Raw genomic sequence first — 20,343 nt, 5'->3', positions numbered from 1 at the left:
TATATAACAGATTAATAAAGATACAGCCCCATCCCGCATGCGATAGTTTGATAAACTATTTCAACAGCAGTATCTCTCTATCTTGGCAAACTATCTCAACTGCTGTATATATGTTTCCTGAGAAACCGTCTCATTGACAGTATCTGTGTTTCTCAAAAAAAGCAGCTGAACGTCCGCATTAGATTGTAAGCTCATTTGAGCAGGGTCCTCATCAACCTATTGTACCTATAATATGTCGTAATTTTTTAATTTCCCCCTTTGTAATGTTGTAAGGCACTGCTGAATAAGTTGACACTATATAAATGCAAAAGTAATAATAATAATAATAATAATAATTATGACAGTAGACTTGGACGATGAGGTCTGTGCGCAGCTGGCAAAAAAAGTTCAATAAAAATCAGATACATACATAAAATCAGCCATGATTTAAGATATACATGAAGGTGCTTAGAGGGATATGTTAGCTGTAGCCCAAAAAATAAACGGAGGACTGGAGGACTAATTTGCCTACAATTATTCTGCTCTGTCATTGCATCTTAAACATCAAGTCAAATTAATTCCTGCAAGAGACAGGATACTGGTATACATTGAGGTAAGACATTGGAGCAGACCTAGCCCCCCTCCCTCCCTCCCCCCCCCCCCCCCCCCCATGTAAATTCATGAAAAAACTGACTGTGATTTTCCCAAATGGATGATAAAAATCCACAAAACATTGTAATTGTCTGCATTAAAACTGGGGTTCCATAAGTGGTATATCATTTTCTGTAAGCAGACAGAAGCCTCCTCCACTTACACATATAAGGAAAATTCTGAGGTAAAAAAGGAAGATTTGCAGTGTATAGGATGTATAAAATCATGCAAAGCCTAATGAGAGTTTTTTTCCCATGCATTATTATAGACCAGCTCGCTCATTGTATAGCACAGGCTGCATGATGATCCATCCATTTCAACCTCAGATACATTTTTCTAAAGTAGAGAAAGCATTGACAAACTGCAATAAAATTCAAACTGAGGGGTTGAATATAGGTGTTAACAAGGGGTGTACCAGGTGAAATCAGGGCCTCAAAGTCCTCCCTATACCTAGTGGCAAAACTACCGCGGTCACAGGGGTCACAGCTGTGGCACATGGTAGGGGCCCATCAGGTGGCCCATGCTGTTAGGGCCACCTGATGGATATGAATTGTGCAGCTTTAACAGCGCGACCAGGCCCCCTCTGATGATGTCAGACACTGGGAGGAAGTGACTGCCCCGGTCACTTCCTCCCAGCAACCACCAGGAGCCGCGCAAGAGGAGGAAGGAGAGGAGGAAATCAGAGTGGGAACTCTGACTCCCATCAACCTGCGTCAGTGGACCACAGGGAAGTCACCCTCCTGCCCCTAAATGGTAGGAAACAGGATGGTTACTTAAACATTTTGCATGTGTTTGTGTTAGTGTATGTGTGTCTGTATGTGTATGTTTGTGTGTCTGTCTGTTTGTATGTGTCTCTGTCTGTATGCGTCTCTGTATGTGTGTCTTTGTGTATGTGTCTTTGTGTGTATGTATGTGTGTCTGTATGTATGTGTCTCTGTGTTTATGTGTGCCTGTATGTGTGTGTGTTTGTATGTCTGTATGTATGTGTTTTTGTATGTGTGTGTCTGTATGTATGTGTGTGTTTACAAGTCTCTGTGTATGTATGTGTGTCTGTATGTATGTCTATATGTATGGGTCTCTGTGTGTGTTTGTATGTGTGAGTATGTATGTCTGTATGTATGTGTATGTGTGTATGTGTGTGTCTGTATGTATGTGTGTCTACATGTATGTGTGCCTGTATGTTTCTGTGTGTGTGTGTGTGTGTGTGTGTCTATGTGTGTGTCTGCATATGTGTCTGTTTGTCTGCATGTGTGGGGGGGGACAGGGACATATTAGGTGGGAGGTTGACATATGGGGGGCCCCAGGGCAATTTTCGAACCGGGGCCCCATGGTTTCTAGTTATGCCTCTGCCTATACCATATTTATATTTTTATGGACACTGAACTTAAAATATTTTTTCTTTCAAATCTTTACTGTCTTTGTACTTAGTATATTACCCTTTTTTATGTGTATTGCTTAAAGGGACACTATAGTCACTATAATCATTTAAACTCATTGAATTGGTTATCATGCCTGAGTTCCCTAGCACTATGCCTCAGTTCAGTGCTAAACTATTTTTGAGCAGTTTAATATTAAATAAGGTCTCCCACAGCCCCAGTCCCCACTGTAGATGTCGCTAAGTAAGAAATTACACACTTCCTTCTAGCCATACCAATTCGTAACAGCTATGACTACTGTGATATGCTGAAAACAGTCAGCTGACACTCTCAGCCAACTACAGCTGCCCACTGCTGCTCAGACTAATGATTCCTCATTAAACCAAGCAGCACAGAGGGGATGGACTGTTTAGCATTAAAATGGTTTATCGCTCAACGGAAGGTCAGCACCAAGGTTCGCAGACACTACAACAACTTTAATGCCTGCAGTCAGGGCCGGATTAACATAGGGGCTGATGGAGCTGCAGCTCCAGGCCCAGGCCCATGGAATAGGCCCATTTAAAAAAAAAAAAAAAAAAATTTTTTTTTTTTTTTTTTTTTTACACACTACTCTTAGGGTTTGCCACCTGACTGGTTTACTGGCACAGCCGGTATTTGAGGTTGCCTGGCCATGCCGGTATTGCAGTAATACCGGCAATACAAATGCAGGTAATTTTCTCAGAATAAATGGTGATTACTCTGCAATACCAGCACCGGCCAGTAGGGGTCACTGTGTGTGGAGAGAGGCAGGGATTGGAAGTTACATCAAATCCCTGCCTCTCTCTACTACTCAGTGATCTGTGGGGGAGCAGCTACACAGCACAGAGAGTCCAGACAGCAGCTCTACAGCTCAGGTAAGTGAGGGATGGGGGGGAAAGGCAGCAGGTACACTGAGACACTAGGGGACACATGTGGACACTGAGACACATGGGGACACTGAGACACTAGGGGACATATGGGGACACAGACAGTAGGTGACACAGACACTTGGGGACACATACACTAGGGGACACATGGGAACACAGACACTAGGGGACACAGACACTGGGAGACCCTGAAACACTGAGACACTTGGGGACACAGTGTCCCCTAGTCTCCCAGTGTCTGTGTTCCCATGTCTCTGTGTCCCTAGTGTCTTAGTGTCCCCAAATGTTTCAGTGTCCCCATGTCTCCCAGTGTCTGTGTTCCTAGTGTCTAAGTGTGCCTAGTGTCCCTATATGTCCCAGTGTCCCCATGTCTATGTCCACAACTGTCCCCATGTCTCCCAGTGTCCCCAAGTGTCTGTCTCCCAGCCAGTGTCCCCTAGTCTCCCAGTGACTGTGTTCCCATGTCTCTGTGTCCCTAGTGTCTTAGTGTCCCCAAATGTTTCAGTGTCCCCATGTCTCCCAGTTTCCCTAAATGTCTCAGTGTCCCCATGTCTCTCAGTGTCCCTGGGTTTCTCAGTGTCCCCATGTCTCACTGTGTCCCCAGTATCCTAGTGACATGGGGACACACTGAGACATTAGGACACTGGGAGAAATGGGGACACTGAGGCACTGGGAGACTAGGGGACTGGGTGACATGGGGACACTGACACTGTGATACATAGGGACACTGAGACATTGGGTGACTTGCGAGACTGAGACACTGGGAGCAATCCATCTATACAGCAGAATCAAACTGTGAGTAGTTTGTTGGTGTTTTTACAGAATTTTCTCTGATTCACTCCTTTTGATTATACAAATGATTAAGGCTGGTATTTTTTTCCAAGAAAGGTGGCAACCATAACTACTCTTCACATACTCTTGCTTAAAAGAGCACTATAGGGTCAGGAACACAATCATGTATTTCTGACCCTATTATGTTAAAACCACCACCCTTGCCCCTTCTTGCCTCCCTAAGTATAGTAAAATATAACTTGTATTCAAGTTTGCAGCTGCTGGCTCTGCCTCTGAACTGACTGTCTGCTGACATCATCATAAGTGGTGGTCTGAGCAAATTACAATACTTCCCCATAGGATTGTCTGAGACTGTCAACTAGGCAGATCAGGGGCAGAGCCAGCACAAGTCCAACATAGCCCTGGCCAATCAGCATCTCCTCAAAAAGATACATTGAATCAATGCATCTCTATGAGGAATATTCAGTGTCTGCATGCAGAGGGTGGAGACACTGAATGGCAGTACTGCCCCAGGAAGCACCTCTAGCAGCCATCTAAGGAGTGGCCAGTGGAGTTATTTTCTCTGAAAAGACAGTGTTTACTGCAAAAGGCCTGAATGGAATGATTCTACTTACCAGAACAAATACAACAAGCTGTAGTTGTTCTGGTGACTATAGTGTCCCTTTAAGTTTGGAAGCTTAAGAGGGATGTATGGGAACAAAACTTGTGTGGACTGGCTGACAATAAAATTAGTTTAGGTAATGGTCTCTCTAACACTGTGGCATGTCCCCTTTCTTCTACACTCACTACATACACCTTTTCTCTGTCTCAGACTATATACCAGGAACTTCTGCCTGCTAGTAAGAAGGTAAGGAGACAAGTGGACCAGCAAATGCTAGGGGACAGTCCTTGGAAAGCATGGAGAGAGCGCGTCATTAGATGCATTTATGTCAACCTGCATATGCCTGCATAGTATGCCCTTAGTTGGACAGCCTGCAGGATTGGCGGGCAGCCTGACATGCATTCATGCCAGGCTGTCCTTCAAATTATTTGGACAGACATGCCTCCTTTTTGGGCATGTTCTCCCCTTTTGGCAGGTCTGGTCACGTGATTCGCACCAGTGGCCCACCCTTTCACCCCGCCCATTGACTTACTGCTTCACTGGACACTGCTGTTAGGGGTTATGGATTTACTTGAAAGATGAAAGCATAAATTAGAGAGAGATTAGCATAGAGTATGTGTTTTCTTATAGCTGCATCCTATGAGTTTCCCTCCAGCACCATCTCCATCAGATACATGAAGCTTGGGAGGAATGACTGTTTTAGTGTTTTTGGTCGATAAGATTCCGTAATTAGGCCCATCATAATTGTTAGCACCAGGCCCAGTGTGCTCTTAATCCGGCCCTGCCTGCAGTGTCCCGTTAAAGCGGTTCCATCACTGTCTGGGGATATTGCATGATTTGCAAAGACCCCGACGGTGATGTCATTGATGGCGGTGGGGGCAGGCTAAGCTGTGTTCTGCTTATCAGGTACTGCCAGGAACCAATGTTTCTGCTGGACTCTTGCGCATGCCATCACTGGTCACGGCTGGGAGATTAACACTTCTTCATGTCTTCATGGCAGTAGTTCTGCCCAATGTCAAGAAGTGTCAGGCGTAGGAAAAATACTGAGACAGAGTAGTCCCTTCAGTGAAATTCCAACACAGTAAATATGAGTATTTCATAAAGACCGTATTTTTATGAAATACCAATTTTGATGGGAAGTACGGGGGGAGGATGACAGTGCCCCTTCGAGTAAAGTTAACCTATATAATTTCAACAGGCCGCAAACTCTGATGCAGCGTGCTGTGCAAGACTATGTAGATTACTTAAATAATTGAAATTAAAATTTGGGTCACTATAGCTGAACTGAAAAAATCTCCAACTCAACATTACTCCCAGCTTGATTATCTTAATCTAAAGTTTGCAAATTTGTTATTCCGGTCACAAGTCGTTATAATTTTATAAGCCCCTTGGTCTCCTGTGTCTTCACTGTGCCACATTAACCTACCATGGTTGAAAAAAATCACGTGCACGTATATAAATACACAAGCCACATCTCACTTTATTATAACAAAAGGGAACTTCAAGCTTGTATATGCTTTATAGTAATATATATTCCAATGCAAATGTAAATATTGCTGTGAATTCGAGACATATGGAACGCTGTGGTCATACACATGGTTTTAATACATTTTTTTTTCATGTGCCAGATTTGCAGATTGTTCTATATTATTCCTTACTCCGGCTTAACACTTTGATATATATTGCTCCTTATACTTCATCTCAAAGGGGGATTAACCAGTAAAAAAGCTGATGAGTGGCGAGCTCATGAGTAAATTGCTAAATTTAGGCTAAATACCCAAGGTCAAAAAAAATAGCAACATATTTTCGGAGTAGGTTGGCGAACGCAAATCACAACTCATTTTTAATGTACGAACCGCAATGAGTTAAGTCCGTTAATACTGTACACAGCGATCTGAATGTATATTAGAACTACTAATTAATGCAAATCTGAGTATTTTAATCGTCATTTGCTTTCAGTAATTGAATTCCTCAAAGATGAGAATAGTTATTTATATATCGAATAAAACAGATCTTTGTCTCAGATGTAGTTCCTGTCTATTTTCCGGATTGAAAAAAGGTTATTTATTAACCCTATATTGAAATGATTAAATCATGTTGATTTTTTTTTTGTGTGTGTCTAATTTAAATGGCTCAGATCTCCTCTGAAAGAATTGTATTTAATAAACAGTTAAAATTAAAATCAGAACATTTTTTCCTATTAAAGGGCTTTAGAGTCAGTGTTTACAGAGAGAAGGGACTGCACTTTTTAAGCCAAATCTTATAAAACTCTCAATTGGCAGAGCTACGGTATTATAAATATTCACTCTTCTCTGCAGTAGTAAAAACCAGAAATCTCCATAGATTATTTCTCCCAATACATTACTTATCTGCATTCCAAGTGTGGTCTCAGTAATACCCCTGACTTAACGGATCTGGAATAGAAAATTATTATACAACATATTTTTTATTATTATTTATATCGGATACTGGAATTTAGACACGTTTGCAAACCGTTTCTGTGGGATTTGCAGATTTTTTTTTAACCCTTTAATTTCCAGAATGCCTGCAAATACTGGTACAAAAAAAATATTAATTCTGTGTATATATATTTATATATATAAGTGAAACCAATAGGCTGCACACCTGAACACGCATGCATTATATTTATATAAGATAAGAATTCCGAAACATTTTAACAATTTGCTTGCCAGACGCGTTGTCAATGTTTTTGCACCTCTGGCATTTACACAGTTAAAAGGAGTATTGCTGTTCCCTTTATCAGTTTCCATAATCCATCTCTGTATCACCTAAACGCACGGTACTTCTGGAGGAGATAGATAGACAGAGAGAGAGACAGACAGACAGACAACCATACGCGAAGAAACATAATGGCCAGACAGACAAACAGGCAGACAGACAGACTGATCGATTGATTGGTAGATACAACATACATTAGAAAGTAATATAACAGACAGACAGGTAGGTCATTTCTCTGACTGATCATCTCCCATACACTAAGAGGGAGGGTTTGCAAATCTCAGGCACCCACCCTCCCACCCCCTTCTCCTGACACTCCCCTTAGCAGAGCCCAAACCACATTTGAATGCAGGCATGACAATAAAAGGATTGCAAGTTGGAAGCCTGTGCTGAGAGGCTGACATTTCTCCTGTCACTGTGGGTGGACGTTCTCGCGTGGGGATCCCCTGAATGCTCTCACTGGGAGCTCTCAGAGAGGCTTTTTGACGAGACATCCTGCTGACAGCTGGGATTAGACAAGATGCTGCTAATGGACTTGCAGTGCCTGTCCTGGAACTTTATTAGACAGCCCGCAGTGAGTGGAGCAGAGAGGGAGCAGGGTCTGTCCTGCCCATGGTCACACACTTTGACACTGTTTCTTTAGAAAGGCACGTACCGCAGGGCACTGAGGGCAGGTGGTTGTGCCATGTCTGCCCCGATGTGCCCTGGCTCCCAGCCCCACTCATGGGATGTGGATTTATAAAGCCTCGGATTCTATGTGGGCACCTGGGAGTACTGAGGGTCCAGCCCAAAGTCTCGCTTCTTCTGACTATGATCTTCCTCTTTACCTACGTATTCTACTGCCTAACCGGCTCCTGCTGTGAGTCTCAGCCTGGCATCCCTTCTGTGCCAGCGGGACTGACTGTGGCCCCTGGGCACATTGATGGTGAGGACTCGCTTCCCTCTGGCTCTACATTTGGAAGGCTCATACGCATTGGTTCTCTTTTAGGGGGGCTGGTACGCTCTGGCTCAGTTTTAGGGGACTCAATGGGCGCTGATGACTCTGATTTTAGGGGACCACTAGACTCTAGCTCAGCTCCTTCAGACCCCATACCCTCAGCCTCTACTCTTGAAAGTTCTCTGATCCCTTATCACATTCCACAAGGTACACAACTCTCTGCATCAACACAAGAGGACGCATTGCGTGGGGCTGAGGACACCATGCGCACTCCCCCCGCGGAACCAATAGGTTCTATTTCCAGTGACTCTGCATTCCATGGGACATTGAACAGCCCACCTCCCATCACCAGTTCTGCGAACATAGTGACTCAACGTCCCCGTGCTTTCCCTATCCCAAACAGAACTGGTACCAAGAAGTTCCCCCAGGCTATCATTGTAGGTGTGAAGAAGGGAGGCACGAGGGCACTCCTGGAATATCTTAGGGTACACCCAGATGTCAGGGCATTGGGGGCTGAACCCCACTTTTTTGACAGGTTCTATGACAAGGGACTGGAATGGTACAGGTAAGATAATTGTTCACTGTATATCCTAATGTGGCTCAGCCATGGTGGGACTGGGAGAGACAACTTAAAAAAAAAATTAAAATAATATAGACCGTTAAATCACAGCTGACAATATTTTAAATAAGGGGTTCATTCACTAAAAGTCAGATTTGGCAAGTGAATAAATACCCATAATTTAATGGCAAGATCACTTGGTATACTACACAGTATGATGTAGTATCTTAAAAACCATCATGAGGCTGTGGTGACTTGGGAACTAATTTGGCAACATTTAGGCTAAACGCTCCTATTTATTCACATTAGTAACATTTTATACGTTTAGCTTGTTTAGATTGTGCATCCTTTACCAGGACATACTTGAAAACGAGAGAAATCTCAATGTATGTCTCCTGGTAAAATATTTTATAAATAAATAAATAACCTCAGATCGCTGTCTAGAAAATAGGTCTCCCAAATAAGAGAACATCTTCTCTTTGGACCTTCCAGTTACTAAGCTTTTAACAAACCTCTGTCCATTTCATGGTCCACCCTACTAGACATATTTAATAATAGCATATTTTACATGTATACATTTAGCATATTTAGATAGTTCTTGCCTCTCGGTCTGAGATTGTCTACTGTTTTTTTTGTGTAACTTATCACTTTGTATTTAGTGTTTTTGAATTTGCCTTAAAATGTTTGATAAAAACAAGGAACACTGTTTTAAATGATATTATTCATTCATTATATTATTACCGTTTTAGAAGTAGCTGTTGGAAAGTCGATGATATTTTTGCACCAGTTTTATCCCAAGTAAATCATTTTTGCTTGCCTGTTCAGTATTTGGTTTATGTACACAAATAAATTATCCAGGTTTCAGTTGATCTTATAATTTGTACACATACGTAAATACAAGAGAATATAAAGTAATACTTTTAGTGATGTATTGGTAAATGTGTCACACTACCTCTCCCGAAATATACTTTTAAAGGTTTTTCTCCTGATAACATTCACTTAAAGATGTTCCTTAATTTATAGTAAACTGTTTATTGTGGTTTATCAACCACAAAAACATAGACATAACATATTTTAATAAGGTAAACATAAAGTGTGTTAAACACGTTAAAATTCGCAGGGAAATATAAAACACACATTATATTTGAAACTTTTGAAATTTTGTGGACACTTAGAAAAAAAACCTGATATATTTAACAATATAATCTCAGTTTTCTTATAGTTTGTCAGTGTAAAATATGTTATAGCTTAATGTTTGTTAGCTATGTGTCTATTAGATATTCTGTCGATTATTTTATTATAATTATTATTTTATTATTTATATAGCGGCATCGGATTCTGTAGCGCTGTACACGAGATGCAACAGAAATGTATTATTTAAAATGATATATCTATTAATAAACTGCTATCACACAGTACAGTTAATTGGTTTTATCTATGACATGGGGAGACTAGAATGGTGAAAAAAAAATAGTGTTGGAAAATCTAAATAATATACATATATATTAATTAATACTGCAACAGAGTAGGACAAGGGTTAAATAATAAACACAGTGTTCTGTTCACTAATTGGGGAGCTGTGGTGAGTTCAGAGATGTTTGGAAAACGTAAGGCCAAAAAAAAAGGGGAGATGGACAAAATCTCCACCTCGGCTAAACTGGAAAAATTTAGCATTTCATAGATTTTTACCAAAATATTGAAAGTCTGTGCTCAGCATAATTCTCTAATTAGTGAATAGATCTTAACATTAAATGCATGGAGCATCTTTTTTACAGAAAGGGGTTGGTTATATCGTCTCCAATTAGTTGTATTTATAATTAATAATTATTATGTGCCAACGTATTCTCCAGTGTTGTAAAATGGATAAATAAGCCAAATATTTTTCATAAAACCAGTTTGAAATGGCAAAAACCGACACATTGAGGGTCTGGGTTAAAAATGTTTACGGTCAGAAGAAAATTGCATATAAATGAGAGGGGAAACTTCATTGCCAGTACTCGGAATTACTGTTTTAAAGAAAAGACTGTGCCTCTGTGGACTTGTCTTCCAGCAGAGGTGGAGGACAGAGCTTATTTAAATATCTAGTAGTCTATCAGTGTCTCTCTGTAGCACTAGTGATAAATGATTGTGGTACCAGTTATTTACTCAACAGCAAACTGACAGCTCAGGACTATTCACTAGACCAGGGGTAGGCAACCTTCAGCACCCCAGATGTTGTGGACTACATCCCCCATAATGCATCACAGGAGGTGTAGTCCAAAACATCTGGAGTGCCGAAGGTTGCCTGTGCCAGACAGAATTTCCAGTTTTTGTCTAAATTAACCAAGTTTTAAAGATTTTTATTTCTGGATATTTAACATTTTATTTCTGGATATTTAACATTTTAATTCTGGATATTTTTGGCCTTAGATTTGGAGTTCTCTTTGAACTCCTGAAAGGAGTTTATTCACAAGCTTGAAAAAGACCTTTGTTGGTCGAAACGTTGCTTGGCGTTGCATATTTTCCTAATAAATCTGCATACGGTTTCAATTTGGAGTGCCTGTGGTCCTTTCTTCTTTCGTGTATAATTCTGGGATTGCTGGTCCTGATCCGGAGCACCCTTGGCCGTTGGGATTGAGTGTGGTTCCCACCATCTACTTTGCGTAAATATTGAAACACAACCGTAATACAAATTTGTAGTTTATTGTGTAACCCCTCCCCTACCCGCACCAACATATTTCAACTAGCTGAGATTTAGAATAGGCAGATAAAATGAGTCATTTATTCTTGGACATTCTGTTTCAAAGCTGCAATTCATCCAAATTTTGGCCAATTGGTTCACTGTCCAAATTCCACAAAGCGTCAACAACAACAACATGGACAAACAGGTCTCTTGACTTGTGATTTGGAGTTCCGTCAGGCAAAAAAAGAGATGACTGATGGGTAAAAAGATGATTGATAGATAGGTGACAACCATTAAATGTTAATTTTATTCACAGATCAAGTCAAGAACCTGGAGTTGAGGAAGATTTAAAGATCTTCCCTCCTTTCACCAGCAACCGCACCGTGGTCTGCGTATCACGTATCCCATCCACTACTCCCATTTTCAGAATGTATTTTTTTAACAATTCTCCTTGGCCGTTTTTATTTTACAGGCCTACCAGTATGTCGGTTTTGGCACACCACAACAGACTTTTGTACTTCTTCTGTGTTATGTTATCTTGTATTACTTCCATGTTACGGCCTTTTGTGCTCTGACCACAAATATATATTATATGTTTAATAACTAGATAATATAAAAATATAGATTGTTTTCGTGCTCCTGTTTTATGTCCTTCTCTAGGTTACTTCTTCTCACTTGTTCCGTGAACCAAATGCCTGGAAAATGCTCCAATCAGTGTCCTGCAAAATATATACATAATATTTATATCTTGCAGTGCTCTGGTCCATTTTTTGCATCCTTTTGGTTCGTCCGAACCATTTTACGGAAGCATTTACATGGACAATATTATGATGAACCAAACCATCCTTGACAAAATCCGGGTTGTCCAAATTAAAAAAAAGTTTTTAATCCAAACCAAATGATGTGCACAACTCTATTTATTTGCTATTTCGGTATGCGTGTTGTTTTGTAAGCTGTCGAAAAACTTTTTTTGTGCCCTAAAAATCCATAGATATATGTCTTATGTCTGGTCGTATGTTGCAGCCTGTCCCCTTACAGATGTTGTGCAAGGAGCCTGTTTTAAGTTTTCCGAGAGCCAGCTGTTCCGTATTGAAAAGAAATCTCGGTTTAAAAGTGTCTGCAAAAATCAAACGTTTCCCGTAGTATTGTAATAATTAATATTGTTTGATCTTCTTTGTGTGTTCTTGCCAAATAGCCATAGACGTCTTTAAAAAAAAATGGAGAAATTGCAGATACAAATGTGAATGGTTAGTTAGGGCTTTGACAGGATGTATTTTAATGCTGCACAAGTGGTTTTATTTGCCTATTATATGGAAGAAAATTTGTGTTTGATCTCTGCTAAGGACCCAAACTACCCATGTTTCCTCCTTTTTTCACTGACAAAAATCTGATCACAATACATTTCTTTATAGTTACAAAAAAGAAGGCAACTGCTGTTGGATAAGCTATCTGTCCACTAAATGCAGGTTAACATTTCACGTTGCAATAGTGACTGTGGCGAAACCGACCTCGCCACGTGTCCTTGGAGGGGGCTGATTGCCCGCCTCTTGCCTTTGGACTATGGACCAGACTTTATGGGAATGTGATACCCCAGATAGCCATACCATGGAGCCTATTCATATAATGAAAGACTATGGGAAAGACTTTAGCTCCATGGCAATTGTACTGTGTGAGTAGGATCTGCGCGCTATTCGGTAGTTTTGTGCGTGCAGATCCCAGCTATCTGGGGATGGGTGAAATGTCTGTGTGTTATGTGTAAATGTGACTTTATGTATTTTAAAGTGTTTTATGTTGTTTTGCAACCATGTGGTTAATGGAGTCTGCCTTTAGTCCTGGGTAATTGGATTACTTCTCCAATTAACTCCAGGGCAGAAGGGAGGAAAACCAGGGTGCATTGTGGGGATGTTTTTCTGCCAGCCAGAAAGGAACAAAAGATACTTTTAGTAACTTTTGAACCCCTGGTCGGATTCATGCCATTTTTTAATATGTTGTTCCCCTGAATGGATTGATTGTGGATATGTATTTTTATGTGAATGTGATGTATGGTTTTAAAGTTATGAAAGTTGTGTAAAAGTATATTTTACACTGTATGCATAATGGGATTATGTGTCACACTAAGGGGAGGGGATGTGTGGGAGGTAACATCTATGTCATTGGTTCTTTTATGCCTCCCCCTGGGTGTGGCCTGTATGTGTGAGTTGGAAATAAAAGCCAGGCTGGATGAGCCAGTCGAGAGTTCCTGTTTTACCCTCAAAGTGATTTGTCGTCTCATTATTGGGGGGAAGGATTTATTGCATGCTGTTCCAGTTGACTGCTAGGAGTACAAGCCTATTCGTATGGTTCCTATTCAATGGTCTACAGCGTTCATATGCTTGGGAGAATTTAAAAGGTTTCTCGGATTCGGTGATTGTGGTGTCTGCCAGAGTGCTTGGAGTCCTCAGGAAGCACTAGGAGCATCCATTAACGGAGGTACCCAGTCGGGGTGCCAGGTGATCCGTTACAGGATGAAAACAGGTTGAATGCAGTCCTTAAAAATGTGCTTTTTGACAAACATCGCCATGTAAACTGGAATCTCCATATAGCAATTAATTAAAACTAATAAGCCAATTTAGACATATGGTATGGATATCTCTCCAGTAAGGGTTCAAATACATTTATAAGCTGCTAATTGCTTTAAAAAAATAAAAATAAAGCAGGTGTGCCTTGGGAATAGTACTCATTGAAATGTGCCGCCATTGAGGGTTGGGAAACACGGCAAAAGAATTGGTCTTGTTAGAGGCCAATTATTGTCTTACTTTTTAAAGTAAAGGGCTCGATAGCTATCTGGAGTATAGGGTATGGGGAGAGCACACCCATGAAACATGACACATCCCGTTTGTAATAAAATCATTTTTTTAAATTTGTCGTATAAAATCAGCTGTTTCGTAAACAACACAATGCCTGGATTGGGGGATAGTCTCGCTAAACTACACACTAGATCTACACATTACATATCTCAGTTAAAGGTGTAAGAAGAATACAGGAGACAGGTTGCAGCTGCACACCTGTCGACCAGTACCTGTTGGTATACAATTAAAAATCACCATCAGGATTATATAATTACATTATATAACATAGCCACATATGCTGGAAAAAAAGACTTGCGTCCATCAAGTTTAGCCTTTTTCACATCTGTTTTGTTGTTTATACAAAAGAAGGGAAAAATAATAGTTTGAAGCACTCTCCAAATTTGGAACAAACTAGTTAAAATTCCTTCTCGACCCCAGAATGGCAGTCCGATTTCTTCTTGGATCAAGAAGCTGTTACCCCGTGCATTAAATATTATATCACCGAATATAATGTTTTTATATTTTGCAATAATTCATCCAGTTGCTGTTGCTGTTGTGTTGAGTCTGATAAAACAACCTCTTCAGGCAGAGAATTCTACATCCTTTTTGTTGTTATTGTAATTTACTCTTTCCTTTGTCTTAGACCAAGGCTAATTTAAAGTTATTTAAAGTGAGAATGCAAAGGGAATTTCAACATTAAAGGAACATCCCCCTAAAACGCTTGCTGCAATGCTTTATGTGTAAAGAGTGCGATCACTTTTAGAAATAGAAATTGAAACTTTTATTAAAAAAAACAAAAAACCTTGATAACCCCCCAGCCATCAATCAGACAGTCAGTCCTGTTACTTCCTGGTTTGTTTAGCTCAGTGGAGCTAAACTAAAGAGGCAGCAATTGCTCAGGGCATCTGCATTGCCAAGACTTCTCATTGAGCTGCACTGGGAAGTCTGTGATTGGACAGCCACAGAAAGTCTGGGCAGGGTTAGAAGGGGAGTTATTTAAAGGCTGCAGACCAGTGATAACTTGATTGAAGGAGGAGCTTCTGACTTCAGGTTTTTTTTTTTTTTTCCAGCATTCAACACTAGCGACAGCTATGAGAAAAGGTGTTTGCTTGAAAGAAATTCTATGGAGGTTACCTCAGTCTTACAGGTTCCTTTATAGACCCATATTGACACATCTTGTAGGGCAGTTGTAAGCAACCTTCAGCACTCCAAATATTGCGGGAAGGAACCTCCCATAATGCTGTTACAGCAATCATACTGGCAAAGTATCAGGGGCGATGTAGTCCTCAACATTTGGAGTGCTGAAGGTTGCCTACCCCTTTTCTAGTGAATGAAGCACCTGGAGCTGGGAGACAGAACCAACAAGAATATGGCGGATCCCACTAGGGAGAGCTTCAGGCAAGTATATCTTATTTTAGCTACTTCCCCCACCCCAGATTCCAGAAAATCACATAGAAATGAGAGCTCAGGGTATAGCCATATGCCAAGATATTCATTGGATTTAACTGGGTTCCGATTATAATAATTACAATATTAATAACATTTTGATAATTATTTCTTATTTAGCATTGACAATTTATGCTTTATTCCAAACACATTTTGTCAATATTCAGTAGCAGTTTGTTTCTGAATATTCATCTTTCGACTTCAGAAAAATCCCATAAAAAAAAAAAGATTTAATAAATCAGCCTCAAGTTGTCTTGTTTGTTCTTTGTTTCCCACTACTCTGTGCTGTACAGAATCAGAATACAGATGGCCTTCAATAACCCGGTCATCTTCACATGGACTGCAGTCCACGGGGCAATGGTCTAGCATGCTATGTTATTGGGAAGATGAAATGAAGAAGTCCGGACATGCTGCACTCTACAAGCTTAGCCCAAACCAGCTGGTCTACAATAAACCACAGATTGATAGCTTTGAAGCGCTGCGGAATCTGTTGGCGCTATATAAAGGGCAATAATAATAATAATAATAATAATAATAATAATAAGTAGATGTTTCTAGTAAGTTATCAATGTACAAGTCACTGTTTGACAAATGTGTTTTTCTGGTGACCGCAAAATAGGAAAAATGTTGAGATCCACTTTATATTTATTGAAACTGGTGTCTATAATTGTACAGCGCTACAGAATTTGTTGGCGCTTTATAATTAATAAAATAATAATAATAATAAGGATAAACTTATCAATCTATATATTTTGTGGATTTCAACTGTTTGCATCATTGAGTTAAAAATATAGCACACTGTGGTAAAGTGGCCCACAAAACAGTAATACTAGCTCTATTTTCATTGAAGTGGGAAACTTATTGTGGGTTTTTGGCATAAAATTTGAAATTCACTTTGAATTCCCGGAAATTCACACTCTATCAAATAATTGTGAAAGCATGTTTTCAGCACAGATACAAAAATTCATGTTAAAGGGTTACTCCAAGTACCATGACCACTTCCATGATTTGGAGTCTGTATGTGTAGAATTTTGCTTTGGAACACTGCACATACATAAACCCTTTTACTACGTCAGCATCATGGGGGGCGTCATCAGCCAACCTCGAAGTAGAATTCTGTGCAACTTTCCATGCATAGTGTACCATTCATTGGCTGAGAGTGGTCAGCTGACATCCAGCCATGATAACGAATAACAACTTCCATAATTCTGTTCCAGCCTGTGACAGATAATTATGGAAGTTAAAGTACAAAAATAAAAAATATTCTTCTTTTAAAGAGACAGTACACCTAAAATACAAGTATTTCTAAAGGAGATTTGAAATGGTCGCAATATGAAAACTCTTTTGCAGTTATTCTCGTGAGTGGGAAGACACAGCTGCAATTGACAAGTACAAATAATAAAATTAGAGCCCCCAGTACTCATTTCAAGTGGACCTGTCGCTTGAGTGCTGTTTCAAGTGGAACTGTCAGTGACTCACTGAGCAGGGATCACAAACTTTTAACTTGTGTTTATACTTTCAAATCGTGTAACCAGTGAATTGCCAGGAACTTAAAGTAAATTCTAAATGATTTATAATTTTAAGGCCAAAGTAACTTAAAAGAAATCCAACTTGGAATTAGTTTATTTTTTTAATCTAAAATCTCGAATTCACTTTAAATTTGTAACAATCCACCAGTTCGTGATGAACTCTGTCTTTGTGATCTATCATGCTGAAGGCATTGTTTTGAAAAATAAATACAATTTCAGCTTTCAAAGGTTGCATTGCGTAACTACACGCTGAATAGAGTTTTGTATTACAAGAAAATAGTGCCGACGTAGCCCCCCAAAAATTCGGTATCACTAAATACATGTGTTCCCTACTAGAATGCTTGTAGGGTTCTTTAATGCTGTGACTTCAGAATAAACGAGTAATCGTGTAGATACGCTAAAAAATATACAGATTTCCTTTTCTGACAAACGGTTTATACAAATAATAGTTTGGGATTTGTTGAATACAGCAGGGATGTATGGAAGTGACAGATCTGCCATTGAAATAAAACTCTACAAGTCCTATTATTTTTGGCAAACCAATACGTCAAGAATGCGGGGACAATCTGAGAGTACCGTGACTCATCTCGTTCTGCAGTTAATTAAAGGACCACTCTAGGCACCCAGACCACTTCAGCTTAATGAAGTGGTCTGGGTGCTAGGTCCTTCTAGGGTTAACTAATTGTTTTATAAACATAGCAGTTTCAGAGAAACTGCTATGTTTATCAATTAGTTAAGCCTTCCCCTATTTACTCTAGTGGCTGTCTCACTGACAGCCACTAGAGGCGCTTGCGTGATTCTCACTGTGAAAATCACAGTGAGAGCACGCAAGCGTCCATAGGAAAGCATTATGAATGCTTTCCTATGTGACCGGCTGAATGCGCGCGCAGCTCTTGCCGCGCGTGCGCATTCAGCCGACGGGGAGGAACGGAGGCGGAGAGGAGGAGGAGAGCTCCCCGCCCAGCGCTGGAAAAAGGTAAGTTTTTACCCCTTTCCCCTTTCCAGAGCCGGGCGGGAGTGGGTCCCTGAGGGTGGGGGCACCCTCAGGGCACTCTAGTGCCAGGAAAACGAGTATGCTTTCCTGGCACTAGAGTGGTCCTTTAATGTCAATCAAGTTGTTCTAAGTAAGAATGGATGATCTTTGATAGCATTGTATGTATCAATCTACATCAATCAGCATAAACGTAGATTTACATTTATATACGTACTACTGTAAGGCTGACTGCTCTCTAAGGGACAGCGTGTTGCTTTTAAGACAAATTAGGAAGTGATTACTATCCGGTAAAAAAGCAACTTTGAAACAGCTAAGATAAACTAGATGGGATCTAATTAGTGCTTATTTATTGCATTGTATACCATGCGGTTATGTAATAAATAGAATGTGTGGATTCTCTACCACTTTAGAGCCGGAGCAAATACATGCATTGGGTTTTTTTGGGGGAAAAATTAAGCTCTAAAAATGGAGCAATTGTATTGGAAACCAATAGAACATTTCTGTTAATTGATCTACTTTTAGTTATTTTCCCCCACATTGCCCATTTCTCGTAGAGCATCATACAATGTGACACATAACTTCCACTAAAAATGAATTAGAATATACTTATTTAAACAGCACTAACATAGTCAGTAGAGCTGTACAGTTGATTGAGCATGTTGTTTTAACTTTGGTAGTGAATATTTTTAGCAAATTACATTTTTAGGTAATCCTCAACATGATTTTCTGAGTATCGTGCAAATAATGTCGGAACAGTAAGATATCAAATTTTAGCACAATTACCTTAATCTTGTTGAGTAATATTATTTTATAGTAAACACAGATTTGTTATAAACGGAAAACTGAATGACAGAATTGAGGCTAAAATATCCAAATTGTGACTATGGCCAAGTTAGAGATTTTTTTGTCAAATCAGCACTTTTTGTCTAAATTTTGCGATTTTGTTTGCACTTCAATATAATTTGGTATTTAGTGAATAAACTGATATGTGCCTCGTGGTATGGTGTATTACAAGAAATAAACACTAGCCCAGACTCTTAATGTCATGTTCCCTAAGCTTCGGGCAGTTGTTATTTTGGTTAAAGCTTTCTAATAGAGCTAACAAGAGGGTCATAACCTTTGTAACACGAGATTCAGTTCAATCCTAAATACTTGGAGTCATGACCCTCACAGAGTGCCATGATAACCTCTGGGTGTCTATATATATGTTCAGTCTATGGAACCCCTGCTAGTCAATCAGCTGCACATTTCCCAGAATCCTCTCCTTTGAGAACACTCAGTGATTGACCCTAAGTTAAAGGTTCTATTTTCCAATCTCAGGGTCCCAGCGTGAATGGTCAGTTTCTCATGAACACATAGGCCTGCGCTACCCTTACATGTTCTCCCTTGATTTAAGGCTACCAGACGCTTTCACACTTGTGTTATTCTGGATTTTTCAACAAGGGAACTCCCTATGTCCCTCTCCCACCTTCATACACTTTGTTACTTGGCCTTTATAGACTTTGTAGGTGGTAACTTTAGATGGTAAACATTTTGTATGTAGATTGCTACTTTGTATAGCTTAATCTTTCTGTGTAATAACATGGAATTATCTGTAATCTTTTGCGCTTGACCCGCCTCCCAGCTGCAGATGACATCAGAGACTGGATCCTGTGCTTGAACACAGTTGTCATTATAGATATAAGAGGTGACGCAACTTAATTCTTAGCATGTTGCATTGTGATAACTCGTTTGGTAGCCACTGTTTTAATACACAGTGTAAGACATACCAGTCAATCTTTGTAATATAATATGTGATAAGAGGAATAGACCTTCAAGATGGTAATACAGGCTTCGGTGAAATGTAACTGGGTTTTTTCTTCAATATATTTTTTGATTGACGCTCAGCAATTTTAAACAGCTTGGGGCATGTTTATCCCACTGTTACACCAAAACTGATGGACTCTACAATTTCCACGTTTGTGTCATCCTCTCTCTCTATATATATATATTTGTTGTTTTTAATTGCAAACTGTTTACTATAATATGATTCATCTGCTGTTCATTAAAGTGTTACTCCAAGCACCATGACAACCTCAGTGATTTGAAGTGGTTGTGGTGCCTGAAATCTGTATGTACAGAGTTGTGCTATAAAACCCTGCACATACAGAGTGTAACCCTTCTGAGGTAGAGTTATACCTCTGACAGCATCATTGGGGTGTCGCATGCCAGACCGGAACAAGACGTCCCGCTTGGCTAAGACATTCAGTGGTTTAGAATGTTGGCTCTTTTAAAAAATAAATCAGATCTTGATTTCATATTCTTGGATAAGCTTTTCAAATGATTCTAATTATCTAATATATTTG

At 39.8% G+C, this 20,343-nt stretch overlaps 1 protein-coding gene across 1 annotated transcript in view; it reads left to right on the top strand.

Moving 5' to 3' along the window:
* The first annotated feature begins 7,421 nt into the window (after window positions 1-7,421).
* Window positions 7,422-20,343, top strand: part of HS3ST6 (heparan sulfate-glucosamine 3-sulfotransferase 6) — a 42,650-nt gene continuing 29,728 nt past the window's right edge. Inside the window, exon 1 of the mRNA XM_063428955.1 lies at window positions 7,422-8,545. Coding sequence (XP_063285025.1) covers window positions 7,656-8,545 — 890 coding nt within the window. The 5' untranslated portion in view covers window positions 7,422-7,655. The remainder of the gene's footprint in view (window positions 8,546-20,343) is intronic.

Source organism: Pelobates fuscus, chromosome 8, assembly GCF_036172605.1.
Source record: "Pelobates fuscus isolate aPelFus1 chromosome 8, aPelFus1.pri, whole genome shotgun sequence".
Lineage (NCBI taxonomy): Eukaryota > Metazoa > Chordata > Amphibia > Anura > Pelobatidae > Pelobates > Pelobates fuscus.
The sequence above is the reverse complement of the archived record's forward strand: the minus strand, read 5'-3'. Positions and strand labels throughout refer to the sequence as shown.